The following is an 11,025-nucleotide window of genomic DNA, read 5'->3' as shown; positions in this document are numbered from 1 at the left end:
TTAAGTTGCATAATATTCCATACGTATACTAATTTATGTAACACCCTCCTATTTTTGGACATTTAAGTTGCTTCAATTCTTTACTATCGTAAGTAATCCTGAAAAAAAAATTCTGTAAATGTAAGTTTTTGTGAACATCCTTAATTTTATGTTTACATTAAATTCCAAGAAGTACAGTTTCCAGGTCGTGGATACACATATTTTTAAGGTGTTTTATGTATATTGCTAAACTGAACTCTGAAAGTTTTAATAACTTACACTCCTACCAGCTGGACATGTTCATGACCACAGGAATGGCTTTTAAAAAACTGAACGTGTAAAAGTATGCTACAAGTAAACTCTAAATATGCGGGAGAGTTATATATGACTCTCTATTCATTTCATAAATAACTTTTTTTTCTCCAAAGGTGTCAGGAAGATAGAAGGACCTTTTGACAAAGTGGTAAGACGGCCAGACCTTCTAATTGTTTTTTAACCTTTCAAAACTTGTTTCTTCATCAATAATGTAAGCAAAATAATACTTGCCCTGCCAAACAGAGTGTTTTGTGAAGATACTATGAGATGATACATGTAAACATGCTTTGAATACTATAATGTCATACAGGTGGAAGGTAGTACTTTTATTGGTCATTACTGATATGTGGACAGACTTGCTACATGTCATTAGACCTTTAAAAGTATCAATAAATTTTTAATATCTTACATTAACCTTAATATACATAATTTTCTCCATTTTAAAACTCAGATGATCCAAAAAGTAATTTTTTGTCAATTTTCTTTTGTTTATTTGAAAATCGTAAAACAATGATTTTGCCACATATGCAATTATTGTTCAGTTGCCAACTCCACTAACTAGGTTTGCGTCAGAAAAGGAAAAATTACCATAGAAAGAAATTATCTATTAGGGTTTTCTATTTAATCTAAAAATGTTTGGCATGGGTACAACAAATTTAAGTGCATTCTCAACTTGCTTAAGCCAATGCCTTTTTCAAAGTTATTCCTGTGGGTTTTCATTAAAAAGACTGTTTGAAGATCAGTTTGAATAATTATGACCAAATGAAACACAAAGCCAAGGATAGAACTAGTATGCAGTGGGAACTTGGTGAACCTAAAAGCTTGCACCTATTGTGAGCCTTCATAAGGAGGAAGAATAAGGAGGGAGGAAGGACTGGGACAGAAAGGAGGAAAGGATAACTTAAGAAAAACACTGAATTTCTAACAAGGTAATGGCTTGCAAAGCACCCTATGACTTGGGCCCCTGAGGACTTTAGCTCAGTTCATTAGGACTTTAGCCCATCCCTCTATCACTATTACTCCCAGTAATTCTGGTTATTGCACTTGGCCAAGGGCTTCAATTTTTTATGGCATTCAGTTTCAGCACTTGCATTTTATCGGACGTCATTGTTTGCAGGGTGTCTTTGCTAAAGAACTTAGGGAGTAATTTGTAGGAGGAGGAACTGGCACAGAAAGGGAGAGATAGCAGGAAAGGAGAAAATAAATCTTTTCTCATTTTTAAATTGCCCACAAAATAATAAAAGGTAAAACAGACCTTACGGAGTCATTTAGTACAATCCTTCTTCATCTTAAAGTGGAAGAAACAGGTGTAGGTGACACAGATAAACCAATGGCCGAGCCAGGAAAATAACCAATTCCATACTCTTCCCATGGCACTATGTCTCTCTCTCTCTCTCTCTCTCTCTCTCTCTCTCTGTCTCTTATTTTAGTCCTAAAACCGAGGATCATTTGTAGTCAAAGGGAACAGTGCTGCTGTCAACACAAATCGTGATCGCTCAGATTTTTCTTGGTAACTTAGAGTCTATGCTATAAAATAAAAATGTAATAATTTAAATTGCAACTTGGCAGCCTGTGCAGCGTGTTCACATCCATTATCTCATTTGATCCCTACAAAAACCCTTTGAGGCAAGACAAGGAAAGTATTATTGACCTCATTTTAAGAGCGAGCGGTTAAAACCCAGAGACGTTCAATGACTGACGTAAGATCACTTAGAGTCAGGAAGGAGACAGGACTCTAACGCTATTCCTACATTTGATATCAAAGAGGGAGTTTCCTCAGAAAACACTAACTGGTCTTGATCCTCTTGCCTAGGGATTCTCTGTCCCAAGGTACCCCGCACTAGTTTAATGAAGTTTGGAACTAACCACTCACTGAGGGTACTCCTATTTTGCATCTAGTTCTCACCTTTAAAAGCGCAATTTCCTACCACTTCCTCGGTCCTGATCCTTATTCAGGCTCCTATTTTTCTCTGTGAGTTTTGGCTTCCTCGTCTCACTCCAAAGCTCCACCCTCTCCAAAGAAGTAGCGTCCTCGGTATCCAAGGAAACCACACAGCCTTGCCCATCTTTCGCCTTCCACGCTTTCCATTGGCCAGTTGGATTCTGGTGTGATTTCCCCCCCACCCCCACCCCGTCCCTCCAATGGATAATTGGCTAGAGGAAAGGAGCGCTTGCCTTCCGAGTCCCGTGTAACACCTGCTCTTACTAGCCTTAACAACCTTGCGCATTGCCTCTTGGGAAATGTAGTTTTTAAGCCGCCGAGCCCTTCGACGTCTGACACCATTAGAACTACCTATCCCACCGGCCTTTGCGAAAGGGCGGGAGGAGGCGAGGAGTCAGGGTCAGGGTGGATAGTTAGCGCTTTGAAATTCCAATTTGCCCCCGAGGCGTGTGTAGCTGAGGTTTAAATTGCTGAACGAAGTGAGCAGTCCTGCTGTTGCTTCAGCACACCCTCTCAAGTGCCTCCCTTTTGACTTGCGCCGGCACAGCGGCCAAGTCGACTGGCCGTGGCGAGACTAGCCTGTGGCTGAGGTGATCTGAGGGAGCGTGAGAGCACGCCATGTTCGTCCCCTGCTCGGGATGGGGGCTGGGCTGCCTCCGGCTCTGTCTGCTCCGAGTGTGGGCCAGCGAGGTCGCGGGGCGCTGTGCGTGCGGGGCCTGTCAGGCCCGGCTGTACAGCTCAGGTGGGTCCCAGCCCGACGTCTCTCGGTCTGGTCCCGCGTGCCGGACTCCGAAGGAGTGGGCACTTCTGGTGAGCCCTTTCGGCCGGCTGCGGACGCGGCTCCCGTGCTCCCTAGCCGTGAGGCCCCTGGACCCTCTCACCTACCCGGACGGCGACCGCGTGCTGGTGGCGGTGAGCGGAGTGGAGGGTGGGGCCGTGGCCAGCCTGCAGGTGAGGTACGACGAGGCGCAGAAGGAGGTGGCCATCGTGTCTGACGTCATCGACCCCCAGGCGTCCGTGGAAGTGAACGCGCCCCTGAAGTTTGGCAAGTGAAGTTTAAACGGGCTTGGGTCCCAGGGCACATCCAGTGAATTTATAGAATTAGGCCGACCTAATTTTTAATTGGTCCCTTTGGATCTGACTTTCCAACGTAATTTACAATTTACGCTTTCGGAGGTTGCCTCTTTTTTTCTGTTGTGCTTTGGGTTTCTGGGCAGTGGTTAGGAATTAGGTTCTCAATTACAGCAATTTTATAAATTGAATGGAAACATGATTTGGAATAATCTAAGCCGAATAACATTTGTGGAGCCCCTTCTGTTCTCCTTTGGCACTTTGTTCCTATTTGTGTCACTGCACTTCGTCGGTAACAATGTGGTGTATTTTTCAGGGTTAAAGTATCTTGGTAATCCATTCAGTGGCATGGCAGACCATCCGCGTTTCCCCTTGCTCACTGCCTGGCGTCTGTCCCCAAACAGCCTTGTCTTTAGCATGTTCCATCGAACCTGGACCAGGTGTTTGGTTTCTGATAGGCACCCGGCTTCTTACTGAAAACGTCACCACTCATTTTGGCCTAAGTAAATGTTCTCTGAGTAGCAGGCCATGAAGAAAAACACATAGTAAGATTGCCTGGGAAACTTCAACTGATAATGGCTGCCAGATATGTTTCCTAGGTATTTGGGTTCCATGTTATTTCTCCCATGGAAACGACTGTGTACGCAACACTTTTCTAGGAAAGTCTTCCCTGGCTCTCCAACTTCCCGGGACTGAAGGAAGATACTAATGAAGATCGTAATAGCAACTAACACTTCTAAGATAATCTTTTCCAATCCTTACCGTTGCACTGTATTATAGACACTTATTGTCACCATTTAATATGAGGGAATTGAGATACAGCAAGTTTCATATACTAAGTATTTATTGTGGGTGAACAAGTAGAAGAAATCCGTGCCTTCATGAAATTTAATTTGTAGTGGGGTTAGATCAAGAAATATGCCTATTTTCTCTCAGATATAAAGTGGTGGAGCTGAGATTTGAACTGACTGGAGTCTGCTGAACCACTATGCCTTATTGCTTCTCAACTTGTTTTTAACTAGCCTAGGTGAATAAGAGACCCTGATCTCAAAATGTTAACAGTCTGGGGTGGGGAGGAAGATTTGCCAATGTATTATGCAGTACAAAATAGACTGAGTATTGAAATAGAGATAAGCAAAATTTTATGGCAGCACAGATAAAAATGGAACTACCCAAACCTTATTATTTGCTGATTCCTCTTTTTAGAGCCAGAATTTCATTTCCAATTTAGTGTTAACATGTGGATATTCCACAGGCCCTCAAATCAACATAATTCAATTTTACTCATACTTGTGTTCCTCCAGTTCGTGTGTAACTGTTTCAGTGAATGAGTGAGCGTAGCATTACTACCACTCAGTATGTAGCCTTAACTTCTCTACCCACCTACTGAGGGTAGAGTATATTTAGAAATTGTTTTCTTCTTCCCATGCCTATCATTACTGCTTGAGATCAAACCTTATGTTGTAACACTACTTAACTAGCTGAAAGTTTTGCAGTTACATTTGCATCCATGTAAGTATGGGGTAAAATTGTCTTTTTATGTATTTTATATTAATCCTAACCAAAATATTGCCTTTATAGAGACTGCCATATACTCAACTGTAGAAATTGATTTTTATGTCATGACTATTGGAATTGTAGTGCTAAGACCCCAGTAGTTTGTGTTTGGGGTAGCATTAATTCTCTGATCAGTTTTAAGGGAAATCATCAATATTTATTTGAACTAGGTATTAAATATCAGTGTTTTAAAAATTTTAAATTTTTATACAGAGACACCTAAATTGAATTTAAAGTTAAACTTTAAAGCTAAGTATGGCTTATTTGCCAAATTTTCTTCGTATATATCACTGTTATTCACAATTTTTATGTTTTAATATTATTCAGTACTAGATTTTTCAAAGTTGTTCCCACTTTTTATTACTTCAAATACCTTGTGATATAGCTGCATGATAATATCTTCATTTTTTACATATGAAAGGTTAGAGGTAGGATTTGAAAACCGAACTCATGGTCATATATACTGATCCATGCCACTCCTGCAGTAGGCTTTTTAACTTGGGGAAAGTTTGGGAACAAATCTTTAAACTTTCATGAATATAGAAGAGAATAAGCTAACTGACTTATCCAGTTCACCATAATGACTTGTTAACTTGCTGCACTCTTACTCAAATCTGTGTTTGTGTATTTTCTCAGTGGCGAAGAGGCTTCTGTGATCTTCTATAAGAACTGGAAGCTTTGACCTGCTTTACTTATCTCCTATGTTACTTTCTCTCTTTAGATGATATCTGCCAACAGAAATAACTGCTTTTTAAAAACTGGTAGAAAAGGGCTTTACATGTGGTCCTGTTGCTGTGGTGGAGATCCCTTACCTTTAGAGAGAGGCTGCTGACAGCTTTGTTCTTTCCAGGATTCAGTAAACTGAGGAGCTGGATTTCTGCGGGACACTGAAATGCTTTGGAGCTCATTAACCCTAGTACTAACTTGGTTTTTCTTTTTTTCATTTCTAGATTTGAATATCAAGTCATCAGGGTCTGGCTGTGTAAAAGTCGAAAATATTGAGTGTGATAATTGCAAAATTGAAACTGAACAGGGGACCAGCATCTTACAGTCAGTTAAGGTATAAATATTTTTCTAATTTTGTTTCAACGTTATTTTTTAAAACACCTTAAACTGTGAACTGCGGTATCAAATTAAGGTTATTATTCAAGCGTCGTTTATTGGAAATATTGAGTATCATTTATTCATCACTCAGAAATTCCTTGCAAAAAGTTTGTCAGTTCTGTTATGAAAGTATAGAGATTGTAGCAACTTTGAAGGTTTTCGTCATGTTCCTTTTAGATTTCATTTCAAAGTGTACAGTGATACTAATAATACATTCTTAGTATTCTCAGATCTTACTAAGTTTAAGAAATTTTAGTTTTAACGAATGATTTTCTTCCATTTATTAAGGAGTGAGGAAAAGTCGTTAAGCATTATAAATTTGCTTAAAATATTAAATTAATCACATTTTTAATGTACCAGGTAGTTCATTACTTAAGGATTAAGTAGTTATTTGTGCTAAACAGCAAATGATTCGTCTCACTTTGTAACAACGCTTTTATATTTAATTTTCTTAAAATTAGATTGGTCTCAGCTCTAAATGATTTCAAATACATCTCTGATAAGTTCTAGCTTATTGTTACTACTGATACTACTTACACTTGCATATTCAAAACTCAATACTTTTTTTTTTTTTTTTTTTTTGCGGTACACGGGCCTCTCACTGCTGTGGCCTCTCCCATTGCGGAGCACAGGCTCCGGATGCTCAGTCTCAGCGGCCATGGCTCATGGGCCCAGCCGCTCCGCGGCATGTGGGATCTTCCCGGACCGGGGCACGAACCCGCATCCCCTGCATCCGCAGGCGGACTCTCAACCACTGCGCCACCAGGGAAGACCCAAAACTCAATACTTTTGTGAACTTTGGTGGTATGTAACTTTGTTGAAGTCAGGCATCTTTGCTTCATAATTGCAAAACATTTTCATTTTTAGATGCATCAACAGTAATTAGTATGATTAATTGGATGCATTTAAAAATTTTTACATTATTTGTTTTGTCCCAGCCACTTTTATTTGCACACCTACCTTTGGCATGTCTTCACATGTGAACCATTTCAGTAAATTTAGTTGCACAGGGACTTCCCTGGTGGTCCAGTGGTTAAGACTCCATGCTCCCAATGCAGGGGGCCTGAGTTTGATCTCTGGTCAGGGAACTAGATCCTGCATGCCGCAACTGAAAGAGCCTGCATGCCGCAACGAAGATCCTATGTGCCACAACAAAGACCCGGCGCAGCCAAAAAAATAAGAAAAGTTTAGTTGCACAAATATCAAAAACGATTAAAGAATACTATTACATATCCTTTTGGAAAAATGAGATGGTTCCAGTTCTTGTAGAAGATTGCACAATGAAGTTTTCATGTTGAGTGACTAAATGGATGAGAATACCATGGTTCATTTTTGTCCTTATAAATATATTGGTCTCTCATCAATGCTTAAATTTCAGAAATTCATCTAGAATATTGTTCTCTGGAGACTTAGAGTCTTAGATTTTCAATTTCACGCGAAAATTAGAAGCTGCTGTACTGCTGTCTGTCTCTTTGCAATCATCTTTTGATCCATCTGATAATTCTGAAAGATCTATTTTGTCAGTTTTCTTTTTTCTGCCATTATGTGCATAAAATGAAAAATGATTTCTCAGCTTTGGCACTGTTGACATTTTGGGCTGGAAAATTCTTTGTTGTCAGGGGCTGACCTATGCACTGTGGGATGGTTAGCAGTATTCCTGGCTTCTACCAACTAAGTGCCAAGAAACACACTCACTTAGGACAATGAAAAATATCTCCACACATTGCCAAATGTCCTCTGGGGAACAAAAATCACCTTTAGTTGAGAACCATCATTTGAAGCAAGTTCATCATTCTTCTGTTGTCTTATTCTTTTAGACATTTTCTAGCATAGTTAGGAATAATTGACAAATAATAATGAAATAACTGCTAGGATAATGAAATAGCAGAATGTTATGAGACATATGAAAAATAAGAATACTAAAATCCCATAATGTATTTTAGATTTACAAAGGAGTCCAGTGAACCATTATGGTAATTTTAAGATAGAATGAGTTTTATTGTATTTAAAAAATGAGTAAATTTTCTATTTATTCTTTGGGGGACCTCTAAGAAAGAATAAAAGTCATGAAATATCAGTCCTACAAATAGAATAGCTCAAAAAAGAAATTCAAGAATTAGAATTGGGTCTGCTGAATCTTAATGGTAGTTAGGAGAATTAAGAGGTAAGAGAATTATTCTTGAGATCTTAGGATTTAACTGACTTAAATTCAGAATGGGAATGCTTCGTGAAATATCTGGTTTAAGTTTTAAATATAGTACAATATCATTATCTCTAATTAGTGATCGCCTATTAATGTAAGTTTCTCTTCCACTCATTTTAAGGATTTGAAATATATTTGATGTATGTTATAAGATGTTTATAGCAATAGTAACAGCTACTGTTTACTGAGTCCTTATTATGTACCCAGAAATGTAGCTAAGGCTTCATTTAATCCTTGAATTATCTTCTTTTTATCAAGGAAGAAACTGTGAGCTACTAAGAGATTAAGGAACTCATTTAGGTTCCCACAGCTAATAAATTGAGCTAAAATTTGAACTTGGGTCTTTCTGCATTCCAAGCTCATGCTCTTTCCACCTTTCCTTATTGTCCAAGCAAAATGTCTGGCAGTACTAACTCACTGAATGCCAAATATTTGCACTTTTAAAAAATGCAATAGTAATAGTTTATATTATATTAAATAGCTTCTGATTTATTTAAACATTTTAACTACTTTGTTTTGCATATTGAGGCAGGAGATAGATGGGCCCCAGGGTAAGCAGCTGGAATTCATTCCCTGTGGCCAGAAACTTCAAAATATCAATAGCAGGACAATGGAGAGAGGAGGCTGGGCCCTTCCCAGATAAGAGATAAAAGACCACATATTCCTTATTCTCAAAGTCAAGGAGACCTTCCCAACTACACATGCCCAGAAAGGCTTCTTGGAGGTCCACAAGGGAGGGGGCACCACCCCAGAGTAAGTGAGGTCAACTGTGCATAGGCCTCTTTGCTAGAATCCATCTTGGCTGAGAGATGCATGCGCACACACACACGGGGAAGATCCTGAGATATACCAAATACGGACTCAGAACCAGGCAAAGCAAGATGATTGGTCAAAGGAAACCTGGAAGAAATGTTCCATAAAAGTGATTCAAACTACCACAAGGTGGCAACTCTCTCTCTGAGCCCACCCATGTTTCTATCCACAAGAACTGTACTTTTTCCTCCTAAACACTTTACTTGCTTCACTACTTTCCGTCTCTGTGAAAATTCATTTCTACACAGCTGATAGTCTAGGGCCTTGTCACTGGCCACTGGTCCCCAGTGGTCTAGTGGCTAGGATTCAGAGCTCTCACTGCTGCTGCCTGACTTCAGTCTCTGGCAGGGAACTGAAATCTTGCTGCAGGCCGAGGCCACCCAAGATCAGTATGTTTTTAAATTTTATAATCTACTTTACATTTTTTGAAATTAGATGAGCTTTGAACTTAATGATAGCTATTAACATTTTTGTGCTTTAGACCTCTTTGAAAATATGATTATTTCCTTAGAAAAAATGCACACATATGAAATTTTGCTTACAATTTCATAAGTTTCACAGACTGTCTAGAATGTCGTGTAAACTTGGTTAAGAACTCCTGATTTAAATAAAATAACAGTTGTTTTGGAGATACTTTTTTCTAAGGTTCATCAGTTACTTGTCTGCTTGATAAAGACTGTATTAAATACAGTTTGACTTCTGACTCATGTTTCTATGGGCATGAAGTCTACCATGCTGTAATATAGATAAACTTTTTAAGAATGTTTCATTTTGCCCTTTTCACTGAATTTTTTTAACTTCATTCCTGGGCCATTTTACCCAAGGTTTTACTGTTTTTCCCCGAGTAAAGCAACCAGAGGTTGTTTTGTATTTTTTTTCCCAGTTTTTAGATAACGTCTCTACCGTTGCTGGTATTGGTGGGTTTGCTTTTGCTATTTTTCTTCTTCTGGTATTTACCTATTCTTTTTCTCTTTATAGATGTGGTAGAACTGAAGACTTATGCAAATATTAAGGTGAAGTAAGCTATCCTAAAAAATAGACCAAACATCTAATGGCTCACACACAACTATAGTTTATTTTTCATTTGTGTCCAAGTGTGTGGGTGACTCATTTCTATTCAGGTATTGTAGGTTCCCTTCATCTTCTGGCTCTGCTATCTGTTAGAGCCTTATTGTAATATACGTGCACCTGGTGGCAGGGGCAGAGCACAGAGAACGCACATTAGTTCTTCTAAAAGCACCAGCCTGGAAATTGCACATAACATTTCTATTTATATTCTGTTGGCAAGAACTGAGCAGCACCTAGGAGGTAAGGGAAGCTGGAAAACATTTTCTCTTCATGGGCCCAGCTATACTCTGTACTTCGGGAAAAAGTGGATTTTTGTGGACCTATCATAGTTTCTGCCACACTTGCCAAGTGTGAAATCAAGTGTTACATACACACACATTTTTTTTTGTCTAGCAGAGGAGGCTAACCGTAACTGCTATTTTCTTAGAGACATTTTCATTTAGTTCCAGTTTCTGGGCTGTGTTGTACTAGAAAGTTTAACAGTCAGTGGGTTGTTATCCTAAGTGTGAATATATACTTCTTCAGGTGACTCCAGCAATAAGAATGTAGGATTTGAAATCATACAGAGCTTGAGTCTGTTAGTTTAGATTTTGTTGTTTTCTAATGTGTCACCTGATAAGGTTGTTTAACCTTTCTGATTCTTGGATTCCTTCCTCTGTAAAATGGGAAAAATATAATACCCATCTCTGAATTGTGAGAATTAAATGTTAGTTCACATAAAGTAGTGAACATTGTTATTTGGTGCAAAGAAAACGCCAAGTAAGTAATAAATATTACTGTTATTAATGATGAATATTAATAACGATGAACAGTGATTATTGTTGTCATCCTCATCATGATGTATGTTTAGTTAGCCATTGTGATCTTTGATTCCCAACCCTTTCTTCAGTGAAGCTACCAGAACACCCAAGTATCTTTTTTTTTTCCTTTGAGTCCAAGGAGCTTTATTTAATCACTTTAACAGCAGTTGACA

The 11,025-nt window shown here is 38.8% G+C and overlaps 1 protein-coding gene across 3 annotated transcripts in view; it reads left to right on the top strand.

The window, feature by feature from the left end:
* Positions 1 to 2,854: 2,854 nt before the first annotated feature.
* Positions 2,855 to 11,025, top strand: part of FAM185A (family with sequence similarity 185 member A) — a 66,031-nt gene continuing 57,860 nt past the window's right edge. For 2 of the 3 annotated variants that reach the window (XM_065884257.1, XM_065884256.1), the window contains exons 1-2: positions 2,855 to 3,281; positions 5,815 to 5,924. In XM_065884257.1, the coding sequence (XP_065740329.1) occupies positions 2,855 to 3,281; positions 5,815 to 5,924 (537 nt within the window). The remainder of the gene's footprint in view (positions 3,282 to 5,814; positions 5,925 to 11,025) is intronic. The other variant, XM_065884258.1, reaches the window with a different exon arrangement.

This window comes from Phocoena phocoena, chromosome 9 (assembly GCF_963924675.1).
Source record: "Phocoena phocoena chromosome 9, mPhoPho1.1, whole genome shotgun sequence".
Taxonomy (NCBI): Eukaryota; Metazoa; Chordata; class Mammalia; order Artiodactyla; family Phocoenidae; genus Phocoena; species Phocoena phocoena.
The sequence above is the reverse complement of the archived record's forward strand: the minus strand, read 5'-3'. Positions and strand labels throughout refer to the sequence as shown.